This window comes from Natrix helvetica, assembly GCF_964273705.1.
Source record: "Natrix helvetica genome assembly, chromosome: 1".
Lineage (NCBI taxonomy): Eukaryota > Metazoa > Chordata > Lepidosauria > Squamata > Natricidae > Natrix > Natrix helvetica.
In genome coordinates, this window is record NC_138548.1 from 213352494 (window position 1) to 213370156 (window position 17663).

General features: G+C 40.3%; 1 protein-coding gene across 3 annotated transcripts in view; it reads left to right on the forward strand.

The window, feature by feature from the left end:
* Nucleotides 1-17663, forward strand: part of LOC309383238 (unconventional myosin-Ia-like) — a 73453-nt gene that overhangs the window by 27419 nt on the left and 28371 nt on the right. For all 3 annotated transcript variants that reach the window (XM_081935525.1, XM_081935527.1, XM_081935526.1), the window contains exons 8-12: nt 3203-3301; nt 4545-4648; nt 5971-6118; nt 7590-7708; nt 16559-16645. In XM_081935525.1, the coding sequence (XP_081791651.1) occupies nt 3203-3301; nt 4545-4648; nt 5971-6118; nt 7590-7708; nt 16559-16645 (557 nt within the window). The remainder of the gene's footprint in view (nt 1-3202; nt 3302-4544; nt 4649-5970; nt 6119-7589; nt 7709-16558; nt 16646-17663) is intronic.

The window sequence follows — 17663 nt, forward strand, 5'->3', positions numbered from 1 at the left end:
GAGATTCTGACAAGCAAAGTCAATGGGGAAGCCAGATTCACTTAACAACCACGTGACTCGTGGAACAACTAAGGAAAAAAAGGTTTGTGGAATCAGTTCTGACTCGATTAACAACTGCATCCCTTAGTGATAGAGGTTTCGGCACCAACTGAGGTCATAAGTCTAGAACTTCCTGCACCAGAGGAAGTGTTTGCGAACAGAGAATGAGGACATAAATTATTACTGAAACATCTATGCCAGGGGTGTCCAAACTTGAGAACTTTAAGACTTGTGGACTTCAATTCCCAGAATTCCCCAGCCAGCATGGCTGGCTGAGGAATTCTAGGAGTTGAAGTCCACAAGTCTTAAAGTTCTGAACTTTGGACACCCCTGATCTATGCACAGGTAGTCCTCAAATTATTATCACAATCGAGCCCAATATTTCTGTGGTTAAGTGAAACAGTCATTAAGTGAGTCTTGCCCCATTTTACAACCTTTTTTTGTCACAGTGGTTAACTGAATCATTGCAGTTGATAAGTGAATAACATGGTTAAGTGAATCTGGCTTCCCCGTTGACTTTCCTTCCCAGAGGGCCGCAAAAGGGGATCACATGACCTTGGGACATAGCAACGGTTATAAGCATGAATCAGTTGCTAATCATCTGAATTTTAATCACATGACCATGGGGATACTGCCAAGGTCATAACTGAGGAAAACAGCCGTAAGTCACATTTTCCAATACCATTTTGGCTTTGAACGGTCACTAAACAAACTGTTGTAAGTCAAGGTCTACCTGTACTTTCTAAATTAAGGATAGCTACCTTTACATGAAGGTCTTGGTCCAAACTAGTTTCAGACCTAGTTATTGTTTCTGCGCTCCTTCTGCTATGGTTTATTGGAAACGGGAGCAAAATTGCTTTTTTTTTTCCCCTTTGCAATTCTGTAGCTTTGGAGGGCTTATAGGGGATTTGTTTTCAAACCAGTGGAAATTCTTGATTTACCTCCCTTCCAAATACTGGTAGGTCTGGCTCTACTTAGCTTTTTGAGATGAGCTAAAATGAGACAGGTGCTATGGAATTATCCAATGGGGCATATGTTTGACTAGCTGGATATACATGCTCTGCTGCAAAACTATGTGATCGGGCTTCATAAATCGACACTTACAGCTTGAAAATTAATGAGTCATTACAATCCGTCTCTCCTATCCCCTTCTCTCCCTCAGGCTTGCCCCACAGAGGTCTCTTTTCTCCCCCGTCTCTCCCTCAGATTGGCCCCATTAAACATCTTCTATCCGCTTCTCTCCTTCAGGCTAGCCCCATTGATCCTCTCCTACCCACTTCTCTCCTTCAGGCTTGCACCACAGAGGTATCTCCTATCTTATGCCCTTCTCTCCCTCAATCTAGCATCAGAGCGTTTTTCATATGGGGAGGGGCAGTAGAATGTCTAAACTGCCAGCCTGCAGGCTGGATGAGTCACATGCTGGCACGCCCAAGAAGGAGTTGGAACAGAGTTCTTTTCAGGTGGGGAGAGGGAGTAGAACATCGAACTCCTTGCATCAGAGCGTGTTAATAATAATATAAGAAATACTAATGATCTGATGGTCATTTTGAAAGATCTTTTCTTAGCAAGCATCTAGAAGCCAAGAGGAACATATGTGCCGAATTTCAAGCTTGTAGGCTTTAGGCTTCTGGAGATTTCATGATGCTGCATGAGTGGTATTTTGCTTTTATATATATAGATTGCCAGCCAATAACAGAAATTCCGTGTCATTCCAGGAGAGGCTGACCTCCAGATTTGCTAAGTGGCAATTTGCAACATTCCTCACCACTGGTCCAGATGCTGGAAATGTAGGATTAAAGTTCAGCACTATCTGGAGGTCCACAGCTTTTCGAGTTCTGTGCTTATTTCCTTATTTAAATAATTCATATGTCTGCCCATCTCACAGAAGCAGAATAATACAGTTGGAAGGGACCTTGCAGGTCTTCTAATCCAACCCTCTGTTCAAGCAGGAGACTCTATACCATTTCAGAGAGATGGCTGCTCAGACTCTTTTTAAAAGCCTCCACTGATGGAGCACCCATAACTTCTGAAGGCAAGCCATTTCACTGGTTTATTGTTCTCACTGTCAGGAAATTTCTTCTTAGCTCTAGGTTGCTTCTCTCCTTAGTTAGTTTCCAACCATTGTTTCTTGTCTTGCCTTCTGGTGCTTTAGAAAATAGGTTGAACCCCTTGTCTCCCCCCCTCTGGGAGGAGGTTTCAAAGTATTTCTAGCAGGACTTCTAGATTCTGTAACAGCTTTGTTCCCTATGCCATCCGTCTGGTAAACTCACAAGATTTGTTTCTCACACCATGTACATTTATATATACATCTGAACTAGACAGTGTTGTTTCTCCGTGTCATATTGTACAGTGGTGGGTGGCTAACCGGTTTATTACTGATTCGCTCATGCTTGCGCGCCATGCTTCTGCGCATGCGCAGAAGCATCCGAGCAGGTGGCGGAGCTTCTCACCGCCGACACTACCGGTTCAGCTGAACCAGGAGCCAACCCACCTCTGATATTGTATATGTGGGTACATGCACAATTTTGTATTTATTTATTTATCTTGTCATGTTTATGTAGTGCATATTAGAGGTGGGAACCTTTAGAGAGCTGTATGCAATGAAAATTCATTTTAATGTATGCCGGTTAGTGTACGTTCAAAGTGATAATAAAGTTTTCACTAAGTTCCAAGTTTTTGTGGCAGCCCCTCAAATATTGGAAGACTGCTATCATGTCACAACTCTGAGCAGCGTACAGTGATTAAAATAAAAAACACAACACAAAATCTGTAGCGTCCAGAGCTAAAACAGTAAACCTTAATTAATCACAAAAAAGAGAGCACACCAGCAACAGCAGAGCCTACTTAGTCTCCTGGCCCAGGTGCCTGTATTGCAGTGATCACATAGTAATAACAGCATGGATGAATCAAGCAGGAACGGTGAGTAAACTAGATAATGAACTTGAGAGCAAGCACGCTCAGATAGCACCAAGGACTCCTCATTTCAACCCTGAGCTACAATTATTTTCCTTTATTGGAACTTGAGAGTGCCACGGTGTTCCTTGGCTGATAGAGGACATGTTCTAGCCATCCACAGAGGGAACAACTTGGCCTTAAATTCTCCCAACCCCTGCCTATGCGTTTTAATTTTTTCCCCCCATTCTTGTCCTGCATTTACTTGCAGACCTGCTGGAGAAATCCCGAGTGGTGCATCATGTGAAGGGCGAGAGAAACTTCCACATCTTCTACCAACTCCTATCTGGAGGCTCAGACCAGTTGCTCAGTATGTCCTTCACACTTGACTTGGGTGGGATTAGTTCCCAGACTCCCTCCCCCCTCCCTCCCAAAAGAGAGAAAGGGATATGAGATGGGGGGGGGGAGGTTGAAATAAAAGGAATGCAGTAACAATCTATTTTCTGGAATTTGGAAAACCTATTTTAGGAAATATTGAATCTTGTCAACTCATTTGAAGCGTGGCTAGCCAAAATTGCTAAACCAAAGGTTCTCAACTTTTTTCTTACCATGGACCTTCTTTAAATGGCCACGGAGTATACCATAGAACCCCAAGTCTTAACTCAAGATTTCAATTTCTTCAAGTTTTTGCAGAACCCCTGTGATGACATTGGGATCCCTTCCGGGGGTTAGTGGACCACAGGTTGAGAGCCACTGTGAGTTAGTTGTGGCAAATTGTCCCACAGCGAGTTGGCAGTGATAAGCTGGTAGTTGTGAGTTGGCCATGGTGAGTTGGCCATGGTGAGTTGGCCGCAGCAAGTTGGCAGTGGCAAGTTGTCCCATTGCCTTTCTAAACCATTTCTTTCCAGCAGTTGGGAAGACACAGAATAGCAGGAATCAGAGAGGCATTCCCATCCAGGTACATTGTACAAAAATCTCCATCGTATTTCCCCACCAGCATGTTAACTAGCCATGATAGTTATAGTCTAATGCAGCTAGAAGATATCAGATTATGGTAAATAGAGTTATGCAAGTCAGTACTTTCGGCCAAAAATACCAAGTCATATTAAAGGCAAGATATGGAATGTCTACTTTAGCTTGAAACCGATTGGCACATGAAAACTGAAAAGACATTAGAGGTACTCCTCTACTTACAACCAACATTTGTTAAGTGAGTTTTGTGCCATTTTATGATTTTTCTTGCCACAGTTGTTAAATGAATCACTGCAGTTGTTAAGTTAGTAACATTAATCTGACCTTCCCATTGACTTTGTTGATTAGAAGGTCATAAAAAGTCATCACATGCCCCCTGGACACTGCAACCGTCATAAATACGAGTCCGTTGCCAAGTGTCTGAATTTTGATCACATGACCATGGGGATGCTGCAATGGTCGTAAGTGTGAAAAATGGTAATAAGTCACTTTTTGGTGCTTTTTTTTAAAGTGACTTCAGATGGTCACTAAATGAACTGTTGTAAGTTGAGGACTACCTGTATAGTATCTGGGGGAAAAAAACCTTGACTGGAGTGGGTGCTACTCAGGACTCCATTCCTACAATTCCGTCTCTTCAACAGAACAGCTGAAACTTGAAAGAAAATTCAGCCTTTATAATTACCTCAACAAGGAGGCACCAAGCCTGCAGGGCATTGATGATGCAGCCAACTTCAAAGCTGTTCAGGTATGTGTTATATTATACTCTTTGTGCAAGATATAATATAAGCAATATTGGCCTAGAGCAGTGATGATGAACTTTTGGCTCCCGTGCCAAAAGTGGGGGGGAAGCACAGGGGGGGGTCATGCGCCAGTGTGCCACACCCATAATGCTATGCATGCAACCCCCCCTCGTGTGCGCATGCACGATCGACCAGTGACCCTTCCCCGCTTTTGCCGTGGTTTTTTCACCCTCCCCAAGTTCCAGAGGCCTCGTTGGAGCCTAGGGAGGGCAAAAACAGCCTCCCCCGCACACCCTCCAGAGGCCTCAGTACCTATGGGTGACCCAGAGGTTCGGGAATGGTGACTTCTAGTTTGTCCGTGGGGTTGATTTTTGACCTCCACAGCCTTCAGGGGCCTTCAGGAGGCTTCCCTGAAGGCTTCGGAGGGCAAAAACCGGCTCTGCCAGCAAACTGGAAGTGCAAAAAACCAACCCTATGGGCAAACCAAAAGTTCGGGAACGGACTTCCGGTTTGTCCATAGGGCCGTTTTTCGCCCCCCGGAGCCTTCAGGGAAGCCTCCTGAAGGCTCCTTAGGGCAAAAAACGGTTCTACGAGCAAACCGGAAGTCCGTTCCCGAACTTTTGGTTTGCCCATAGGGTTGGTTTTTTGCGCTCTGGAAGTTTCAGAGAAGCATCCGGAGGGTGAAAAACAGCTTCAAAAGAAGCCAGAAGTCAGCTGGCCAGCGCGTGCATGCACGCTGGCCAGCTGACTGGGTAACGCCTCACATGCCCTGACAAATGGCTCCACGTGCCACTTGTGGCATGTGTGCCATAGGTTCGCCATCATGGGCCTAGAGCAAAAAAAAAAAAAATCCTATGCATAGTAGCAGCTAGTAATTATTCAAAATTGGACTCCTGCATTGCCAAAACCACACTAACCCCCGTACAAACCAGGAAAGCACCAGCCAGTTGGTGAAATCAGTGATCTATGGAACTGCAAAAGAACTTGAAAGAAAGAAAACAAAGGGAGAAATATCCCCCCCAAAAAAAAACACCCCAAAAATTAATGGGAAAACTGTCCATGCCCCGTGGTCAGAAAATGCTGATTGGTTGTTTCAGGGAAAAAACAGAGAAAATGGGTGGAATGAGAATTCACTATTCCAAACCAGAGCTTCTTAAACAGAAGCCATTCTGGTACATTGCAACATGCCCTGTTGTTATATGTCCCGCTTTTAAAATTACTTTTCTATGAATCTACAAACTCATCTCGAGACCATCACTGATGTAGAGAGAGGTGAGTCATGCTCTTTCTGAGGCTCATACTCTTCCCTGGAACGTCTTTCATGCAGGATGCCATGAGAGCCATTGGGTTCACACCCTCAGAGATGACCGAGGTGCTGGAGGTGATAGCAGTCGTCCTCAAACTCGGCAATATACAATTTGGAGAGCAATTCCAAGCTGGTGGGACACAATCTTGTGTTATCCAGAGTGGCAAAGGTAAGTAGGAGAGAAGGATCCTTTCCAGGGTAACATAGGAACTTGATGGCATTATATGAAAACAGTTCTTTGGTGATCATTCGCCTTCAGTGTTCTGTTGCCTTAACAATCTCATCCCTGGCACACTACTACAGAGAAACCAGGTTGTCATCACCTTGAAAATAGCTTTGCATTAGAACTTGCATATAACATCATCTGCCTTGTGGAAAACAGCCAATAATGTAAGGCTGATAGGGAGGACATACAGATTTCTCAGATCAATTGTTCCAGAGGAACTTCTTCTACTCAAAGACAAAGAGCTGCATCTGCTGTCCTTTCTTTAATAGCAGAGTAAGCAATATGTGCCGTCCATTTTTTGAGTTTCTCCAGCAGTCAGTAAAGTAAAGATGAAGCCAGAGAAACCTGCAACAGTTTGCTGTTGTTATATCAGACAATGTCTGTAGGAGATGACCAGGCTGAGCCCGATGGAGGGATCAAGTGCATCATAAGTCACGAGTCCCTGTGTGTCTGCAAGAGATCGAAGCCCAGCCCTCCTTGAATGCTTTTCTTATCTCCCACTGATTTCTCTTGATTGTTTGTTGGTCAGATTCTTGTAGAGAGCTTAATCTTGCAAAGAATCTTTATATTCATTTGAACTTCCTGAATTTCCTGATTTCCCCCATGTGTCAAGCCTGAATTTTAAGTGGGTGTGGGATTGTTTATATCCTGGAGTGTTCTAACTTTAATTCAGTTTGACACAGCTTGGAGCCTTCAGCAACCATAGCAGAGGTGGTATTCTGCCAGTTCGCACTGGTTCGGTAGTGGTGGCGGCAGGTGGCTCCGCCCACCTGCCCAGACATCATCACGGATGCTCTGTGCATGTGCAGAAGCTTCTGTACATGCCCAGAAGTGCCACATGTGAGCAAAGTTAGCGCATGGGCATGCATGCTCTTGGTTCCGAACCGGTAGCGAAGGTAAGCGGATTTCATGCTGAACCACAGCATAACTAGCTGATGTATCATGCACATTGCAATGGCTCCCTGGCTGGAGGAAGAGAGAAGTCTCCAAGCAACCAGTTCCCATCTTGGTTGGATAATGTGACCAATTGTTTTGGAAAGTTGAGAAAACTGAAACTTACATTGATGTGAAAAGCCTGGGAACTTTAGTACTGACTTTTTACCAGTTAGTTCCAATATGATGTATCCAAATACATTTGTACTTTGGGTTTCCGCAATGCACTTAACCAAGTCAGTTACTGACCCAGTAGAGATACACTAAGATGACATACTATAAGGTCGATTAGTTTTAACTATCTTTAGAAATTAGCTATATGGCTTAGGATACTGTGATATACCCACTCCATTTAGGTGGGAAATGATCCTAACCTGCTCATACCCAGCACAAATCCAAGCCATACTCACAACAGTTCAAACCTTCCTTGCCAGTGACTCACTATTCAATGTACTATTTCCTCCATATTCTACTTCTACAGTGTTAAAAGAGATCTGTCAGCTGATCCAACTGGATGAAATGGTACTGGAACAAGCTTTGTCTTCTCGAACAGTAGAAGCCCATCAGGATAAGGTGGTGACATCCCTGAATGTCTCACAAGTAAGTGTTGGGCAGGTTTATGTATACAAGGTCTCTGAAATATGGTTGGTCCCAAGCAGAAGTGTTAATTGGGATAATTCTGTTAGTTGGGATCATTCTGCTCCATGCTGAAAAGTGTGCGGGGTACTCAGCATAAAACATACTTCAAGCACAGTTTCATCGGTTCAACTCTAAAAACAACAGGATGCCAGGCATTTGAAGTTACTCAGATGTTTGCAGGTAACACTATATCTGCATTTAGTTTTCTTCTCCAGAAAAACCATCAAGCTAACATAAATTGATTGATAACTTATTCCAGGGAGTCTTTGAAAAGAGGGAGCCTGGGCAGCTTTCATTACTATGTTGCTCTTGAAATATATATATATAAAGCCAAAAACACCAGCCTGAAGATGGCAAGTGAGACCTCGCTGAAACGTTGCCAAGACAATCTCAATCTTACACTGGAAAAGACCCGAATACAACAAAACCAAGCTACCTACACCCGTGAAAATCTACGAAAACATACATACATACATACATACATACATACATACATACAATCACATACATACATATATATATAATACATGTCTTCTACGTTGTCTTCTATAACCACTTCAACCAATCAATTCAATCAAGTCTCAAGTCTTGCATTATTTCTTTTTACAGCCTAGTTCAGTGATGGCGAACCTATGGCATGCGTGCCACAGGTGGCACGCGGAGCCATTTGTCAGGGCACGTGAGGCGCTGCCCTATCAGCTGGCCAGCGCGCATGCACGCACTGGCCAGCTGATTTCACCCTTTTTAAAATCCATTTTTCGCCCTCCCCAGGCTCCAGAGGCTTTATAGGAGCCTGGGGAGGGCGAAAGGAGCCTCCCCCACCCACCCCCCATAGACCCTCCGGAGGCTTCAGGGACCATCCGGAGGCTTCCCTGAAGCCTTTGGAATGCTTAAAACAACCCCCCGAGCAAATCGGAAGTGACTTCCGGTTTCCTCGGAGGGTCGTTTTAAGTGCCCCAAATGCGTCAGGGAAGCCTCCGGACGGTCCCTGAAGCCTTCGGAACGCTTAAAACGATCCTCCGAGCAATCAGGAAGTGACTTCCGGTTTGCTCAGAGGGTCATTTTAAGCGTTCTGAAGGCTTTAGGGAAGCCTCCGGACGGTCCCTGAAGCATCCAGAGGGCCTCCGGGGGGGGGGCGTGGGAGGCTCTTTTCGCCCTCCCCAAGCTCCTATAAAGCCTCTGGAGCCTGGGGAGGGTGAAAAAAGCATGTAAATATGGGGGAGGGCGCCTGTTGAGCACGCATGCGCACTGGGGGGGTTATGCATTGCATTATGGGTGTGGCACGCCTGCACACGACCCCCCTGCACTCCCCCCCACTTCTGGCACGCGAGCCAAAAAAGATTTGCCATCGCTGGCCTAGTTGTTTCGTTCTATCAATCCAATATCCACCAGATGGCACTCTTGTTCTTGCTTAGCACAGGTTCCTTTACTATCTTTCAGCTTTGAAAGTTTTAGAAGTCTCTCAAATCCATCAACTCTTATGGGTTATGATATTATCCAAATACACAGTTCATAGTCCCAGTCCTGTTGCACTCCACTTCTAGTCCATCTTAAATTAGCATATTTTTCGGAGTATAAGCTGCACCATTTCCCCCAAAAAAGAGGGTGGAAATCTTATACACAGCATTTTTTGCCTCCTGAAACCCTGCCCCTGAGCATCCTGTTTTTCACAAAAATAGATGCGCAGAGATTTTGGGAGGCCTAGAAAGTGCTCTTGGGGGAAGGGGAGAGCAAAAACGAGTGAAAAACAAACCATTTTTTGTTTGTTTTTGCCCTCCCCCAGCCCCCCGGAGCACTCTACAAGCCTCCCAAAGCCTCTGCATGCCCTGTTTTCTGCCCAAAAAAAACCCGGGCCCATTTTCATGAAAAATGGGCCATATTTTGCTCATTTCCACCCTCAGCCCCCCAGGAGAGCTCTACAAGCCTCCCAAAGCCTTTGCACGCCCTGTGGTTTGTTTGTTTGTTTGTTTTTGTAGGAAGGCCTGCAGAGTGCAAAAACATTTTTAAAGTATTTACCTCTTCAAAATCTTGGTGCGTCTTATACTCCAGTGCATCTTATAGTCCAAAAAAATATGGTATATCCAACATATACACCCTTTACTCTTTAGCTCCTCCTCCTCACAAGCCTATACGTTATTATTGAGAAACAGAGTTTATAGTCACCAATCCAATGGAATTCAATAAATCCAATAGCACTTCCATTCTGATCAGCTTCAGGAAGCCTCCATCTGGAGCTTATTCCTCTTTCTCTCCTCTTCTCTTTGCACTGTCACTGTCCATTACTCAGAAACTGGAGGTCACCCACTTCTCCTCTTTTCTGTTGCTGCTGTCTTAAGGCAGAAATCTGGCTCTCACTTTGGAGTCTCGATTGCTCTGCTCCTCCAAATAGCAATCCGATACTCTGGTTTTTCTACTTTTTAGAGATTACTTCTCTCACCGAAAGTGTTATATTGTTTTCTAATATTCTCTTCCTGCTCTGCGGCTGTCACCATTTTGAACCAGCCAAAATGGGCATTTTCTTTCCTGCTAGAACTAAGGGGTTTCTCCTGTACCTTCAGAGGGGGTCACCTTTCACCCCCAAGGTCCTCAGAGCTTCCCCTTTCCTCTGGCAATCCCCCTGAGATTGAACAGTGATTGCAGCATCAAATATCCAGAGCATGCAAGCCACATCCTTGATGATACAAGAAGGAATGACCAAAACACAAGAAGCAATAGCAAACAACCACAAAGAGACCAAAGGAAACCATGAAGAGGATATGGGAGAAATGAAGGGAGATATAAGAAAACTGGCAAAATTGAAAATATCCAGCAAGCTATTATTAAAAATGAACAGTGAATAAAAACAGTAGAGACAAAAATGGAATAACTAGACAAAAAGATGGAAACAATGGAACAGAAATACGGACTTGTAAATAGAAATCTTGAAGAATCTATCGTCTTTCTGGAGATGGAGAAAGCTTCCTTTCTTTTTAAGATTTCAGAATATCGCAGAAGAGAAGGAAGAAGAGCAAGGTGAGAAAATAGCAGCAATTATAGTGGAGGTACTGCAGAGGGACAAACGGGATATGCGGAGAGATATAGACGGGGTGTACGTAGTGTGTACCAACTATGCATGCAGACACAGGTTATCAAAAGAAGTCCATGTGAAATTCATGAAAAGGATGATAAGAGACAAAGTATACAAGAAAATGAAGAAAGAAACACTAACTTATAAAGGAAAGGAAATACAAACACTGAAACAAGTACCGAGGAGAGTGAGAAATCAAAGGCGGTGGTACCAGTTCTTAACTTTGCAATTAATCAGATATAATGTGATGTTCCATTTGCTGGTGCCAGAAAGTATCCTAATTTCCTGGCAGGAGAAAAAATGTAAGATAGATACCATTGAGGAAGCACAAGAGTTCTTGAAAAACCATCTGGCAACTGAAGAAGACCAAGATAGCAGAGAAGAAGTTGAGAGCAGGAGCCAAGAGGAATACCAAATGGAGGAGGAGAGGGAAAGAGAAGCTAGGAAAAAACAGGAGAAAGAATGAATAGAAAGAGAAGGTGCAAGAGGGAAAATACAGAGAGTGACAAGGAACACAAGGAAAAAAGATGGAGGAGGAAATTAAGATGATCTCCATGAACATAAATGGATTAAATTCCCCAGGGAAAAAAACCTCAAATATTGACAAAACTACAAAGATTGGATATGGACATTACGTGCTTGCAGAAGGTACATATCAAAAAACAATACAGCAAATTATTAGAAAAGGAAATAAGTGGCGAAATTAAGCATTATTGGACAGTGTGTTATCTTTTTTTATTTTATTTTTTTCTATGGATGGAAGTTTTGTAAACATTTTTACTTTTTAAAGTGAAAGTATTGGATTTTCTTCTTCTATTTTTTTTAACCTATGGATTAAATCTTTTCCTTTATTTCTACAATACTGGTTGGGATGGATGTTTTCTTTTTATTTTGTTTCATTTAAGAATTTTGTTTCTTCTAAGCCTGAAACATAAAGAAGATATAAAAGGAATATAAAGAGGGTAGTAATCTTAGAGGGAAAATAAGTTACACTGCCACTTGGAGGTTGGAGGTTGAGACCTGGAAACATTGCTTTTTCTTTTTTCCCTTTGATCATTTTGACCTTGCACTTCAAAGGCTTCAGCTTGTTTATAGGGTTGTTTACACAAGTGCTCTTTGGATGCTTGTTGGTAGCTGGAAAGAAGTGAAAACAAAGATTTGTTTTTAAACCAGAGTGGCAGTGTTTACTAATTGGAAGGATGGCACGACATCAAAAAAAAAAACCCATAACATTACAACAGATTATGTTTGGAATTCAAAAATTATTAGAAACAACAGAGAGAATTGAGAAGAGATGGGAAAATGTTGAAAATATAAATTGTAATGTGGTAAATAAAAGCTGATGGAAAAATGGAAGATATCCAGCAAATGGAAAAAGTGGAGGCTAGTGTCCTAAAAACCCAAGGGAAAAATGAACAAAGAGGCAAGATAACTGTGGATATTGACAGTGAACTGAGTGTGGTTGGAGATGGACAGAGTGGAACAAGGAAAGGGAAGATAGATGGAAAGGTGCTTTACTCCAGATTTCAAGGTATAGAAGAAGAAAAAAGAGAAGAATTGATGGACTTAAGGAGAGAAACTTTGACAAAAACACTACTGATAACCAAAGATAAGCTGATTAAAGAAGCTGATGGAGGGTTTCGAGATTTTACAAGATATGTAACAAGCAACAAGGAAATAACCAAAACACTAATTCCATAAATGGCGAAAGAAATAGGACTACACTATTACTGGAAACACACAGGTTGAGATATGAAAATTAATAATAAAACACTAGTTAAATTTAGTTAAAATTAGAGCATTATGTTAAAAATGTAGTGATAATGGATAAAGTTAGATAAATAATTGATAATGATAACAATGTATACATATGTATTGGTTTGATAAGAGGAAATTTGGTATAAATTTTAAATGGTGGAAAAAGTAAGTTAAACTTAGTCAAACTATTGTTAAATAAATGACTGATAATGGTAATAATGTAATAATTTGTATTGACATGATAAAAGGGAAATTGGATATAAATTGTAAACAATGATTAAGAAAAGAGGTCTAAAATTTTGTAATTAAACATAATTAATTTTTATTTTGAATGTGTTATAAAGATATAATGTGGCTGGATGATATTGAAAATAGATAAGGGAATGCCATAATGCGGTTTTGTTTTAAATTTTGGAATGTTTGTTATAAAGGGACATTAAAACAACTATAGTCATATGAAGGATGAGGTATGATGATTAGCAATATATATAAATATATTTGATGTAAAATATATAACTTGATATGAATCATAGGTGATGACTGTGGAAGGGATGCACAAAAGTTCTTTGTAACCAATTGATACACTTTCTACAATTTGTAATGGAAGATGATTTTAAGGTGTTTGTTTGTGTTTATTCAAAAAATAAAATTAAAAACAAAAACAAAAAGGAAGACACATCGCTACAAAACTTGTGGGATACCACCAAGGCATATATACGAGGACTTACTATAGCATACAGGGCAAGAAGAAACAAGAAAAGGAAACAAAAACAAGAAGGATTGCAGGAAGAAATTAAAAGATTAGAATCAGATTTATAGTCCATGCCTCAAAACAACAAGAGAAAAGGAAAAACAGACCTAATAAGATTAGATGAACCAATAAACTGAATTTAATTACACAAGACGAAATGACCCAGAAAGTTAGAATGGCAAAGCAAAACTTTTTTGAGCACGCAAATAAGCGAGGGCATTGGCTGGCATATAAATTAAGGAAAGAAAAGGAGAAAAGAATATTAGCCTATTTACAAGACAAGGAGGGCATGACACACTGTTGAAGAGAGGAAAAAAAGAATGTAACAACAATTTTTTCAAAGCTTGTATCGGCAGGAGCATGTATTAGAGGATAATATCAAACAATACCTGGATAAAATGAACTTGACCAAAATTACAGAGGTAAAAAGGGAGAGATTAAATGAAGCAATAACTATGACGGAATTAGTGGAGGCAAGGAAGAAACAAAAGAATAATAAAACACAAGGCCCAGATGGATTACCTGTGGAGCTACACAAGATAGTACAGGAACCATTAGATATGTTAATGATGGAAGTATTTGACGAAGTGCTTGTAGAAGCAAGAATACTAAATTCATGGGCAGAAGCATTTATAACACTCATTCCAAAAGAAGATACAGACCCACATCAGATTAAAAACTACAGACCTATTTCACTGCTAAATGAGGAGTATAAAATATTTACATCCATAATTGCAGAAAGAGTTTAAAAGGTTCTAAACGAGTATATCCATCCAAACCAAAACGGATTTTTACCAAAAAGACAAATAAGAAACAACATGAGTATCATTATAAACACACTAGAATATTATGAAGCACATTCAGGAAAGCAAGCTGCCTTAATCTTTTTGGATGCCCAAAAAGCCTTTGATAATTTAAATTGGAGATTTATTGTTTTACAATTGGAGACTAAGAACTTTGGGGAGAAATTTGTAAAGATGGTGGAAAAAATATACACAACCCAAACAGCCAAAGTAATAATAAATGGTGATACTACCCCAAAAAATATTATTGGGAAGGAGGTAAGACAAGGATGTCTGCTATCACCTTTATTATTCATATTAACCTTGGAGGTATTGATAATAAAAATCAGAGAGGATCAGGAACTAAAGGGTTTGAAAATAAGGAAAGAAGAATACAAAGTCCAAGCACTTGCGGATGACTTAGTATTTATATTGGAATAACCGCTAGAGACAGGACCCGAATTGGTGCATAGAAGAATACAGTAGAGTAGCAGGACTTAAAATTAACAAAAATAAAACAAAGGTAATAATGAAAAATCTTACTAAAAACAGGAAAGAGAATTGGAAAAAAGAATGGGCATACAAGTTATCAAAAAAGTAAAATATCTGGGAATTTGGCTATCAGCCAGATGTTCTTCAATCAAAGAAGATAACTACACTAAATTAATACAACAGATTAAAAAAGATTTGGAAATATGGAAAAAACTATAACTGTCCCTTATAGGAAGGATAGCTGCCATCAAAATGAACATTTTACCAAAAATACTGTTCCTCTTTCAAGTACCACCAATACAATTACCGTAGGTAAAAGCTTTTTTAAAGAGTTAAATAAGCTAACTATGAAATACATTTGGCTGGGGAAAAAAGAACGAATTAAAATAAAACTATTGCAGGATAGTAGAGAAAGAGGAGGATTTGGGCTCCCGAATTGGGAAACTTACTATCAGACAGCAGCACTTATGTGGATCAAAGATTGGATTGAGTTAAAAAATAAAAGAACACTGATTTTAGAAGGCCATAACTTACAGTTAAGATGGCAAGCATTTATATGGGACAGCAAAAATAAAACCCACAATTATTTTCAGAAACATTTAATTAGGGATGCTTTGCTACAAGTATGGAAAAAAACTAAAGAAAAACACTATAGTAAAATTCCGAATTGACTATCAACGATGGAAGCGTTAATGTACCCAAATGTATTAGACATAGATAAAATAAAAAGATATAAAGATTTACTTAACAATCAGTGGGAATTAAAAACAATATTAGAACTAAAAGAACAGGGCACAGACATTGATTTGTGGCCATATATGCAGGTACATTCTAGATATAAGAAAGATAAAGAACAGTATGGATTCCAAACAGAACCGCAAGATCTAGATAAAATTTTACAAGGTACAGAGGATAAATTGATCATGAAATTATACAACTACTTATTGAATTACAGAATGGAGGAGGAGGTAGTTAAAGAAACTATGATAATTTGAGCCGAACATTTGGCTATAGTATTGATTTGGAGAAATGGGAAGAAATTTGGAATGAAAATTATAAATTTAAAATGGCAGTAGCCTACAAGGAAAATATGTATAAAATGTTCTATAGATGGCATTTCCCACCAGCGAGACTGGCTAAAATGTACCCGAACTTATCACCGGACTGTTGGAAATGTAGGCAAAATCAAGGAACGTATTACCACATGTGGTGGTTATGCCCAAAGGCTAAACAATATTGGAATAGAATAAGAAAATGGCTTGAAGAAATTACTAAATAGCAAATAGATATGAAACTGGAATTATTTCTATTGGGAATATCTACAAGGAAATTTGACAAAAAACCACAATATTTAATTATACACATATAACAGCAGTGACAATAACTTATGCACAAAATTGGAATAATAATAATATACCAACAGAGGGGAATGTTATAGTGAAAGTGTTAGTGTGTGCAGAGATGGACAAATTTACAAAAGTAATAAAAGATAAGGAGGAAACAGAATATTATAGGGTATGGAACGAGTGGTACAAATGGCTAGAGGACAGCTGTAAAGCTTAAGGAAAGACTAAATGAAGAAGACACAGGAGTTAGAAATTAACAGCGTATAGGTAGAGATGGGCAAAAATGTATAAATGGAATGAAGGATTGCAAATTAAGGAATGTATAACATAGTATCATATGTATAGACAAAGAGAAAATGAAATAAGGGGGGAGAAGTACATTTACAATGGATGTATACCGAGATGGAAATGTTGTATAGAAGGAAATTGCAAAAAAAAAAAAAAAAGTCTTTCTGTTTTTAAAAAAAACTGTTTTTTTTAAAGAATGTTTAAATCTGGAATGATTCTGACACAAGCTATAGGGGGGCAGGGACTAATCCCCCCCCCTACACACACACACGATTTTTAGCCTTTCTTAGCTTCTGAATGACTAACCACCACCGTCTTTGCTCCTAGGGCTACTATGTGCGGGATGCACTAGCGAAGAACATTTATAATCGTCTCTTTAATTGGCTTATTAACAGAATCAACGAGAGCATCAAAGTAAGTATGCCTCATCCTATGCATACTTCCTAACATACAGTTAGATTCCATTCATAATAATTGAATGAGATCTTTTGAGAGAGCTTTCACTAACCTGGTATAGAGGTAGCACTCAGAATTACTAGCTAATACTTTAGGGCCATTGCCTTTTAAGTCAAATTGTAATCTAGGACACCTGGAGGCCCTGTGTTGGACGAATGTGGCTAGAGCATTGTATTAGTTTTCACTCTTTGTTTAAAAGGCGTATAGAAATTAAAGCTTTAACCATGGAAAAGAACACAAAGATGTCCCAGTTATACAAAGATAGCTTTTTAAAAGGTATGCAACAGCTATTATGAAAACAGCAGCTTGGTCTGGGAAGATGGGAGAGGTGAGGAAGAAACTAAAAATGGCCACTCTTTAGTTCTTTTTGGTGTAAGAGGGAAATCTTTCAAGATTTGGTTTCAATATCATATGATGATAGAATAGATTTCTAGAATAGACGTTGTAGGAGAGCCATATAGGATTATGATGCAAAAAATCAGGAGAAATCTAACAGAATCTTTTCCAATTAACATGTTTTAATAAAAGCCACAAGCTTTTGTGAATTGCAGCTCACTTGATCAGATGCACAGGGCAGCAAAACACAGGCAGAGGAGAGATTGGTTTCCAGTTTCAATTCAGAGAGCAAAGTAGACTAGTTCTCTTCCACAGACTCAGAGCTACATAGGTAAGCCACACCCAGGCTCCGAGCCATCTGGCATGGCTGTCAGTCACCAAATAGTTCCCATTGGCTGACCCAGTTGCCATGCCTATACATTGGCTGACCTTGTTACCATGTAACTGTTCCAGTTCATGAATATTCTGACAGGGGCCAATCTAACCTCAATGGGGATGATGTTCCAGAGGGTGGGTGCCGTGGCTTCAAACATCCTATGATCCTTGCACATTGTTCACGCTGTCAATATATGATGGGAACAATCGCACATTGAAACTGTAGGGACCCAAGCCAGGCAAATCTGCCTTATATATTGCTTTG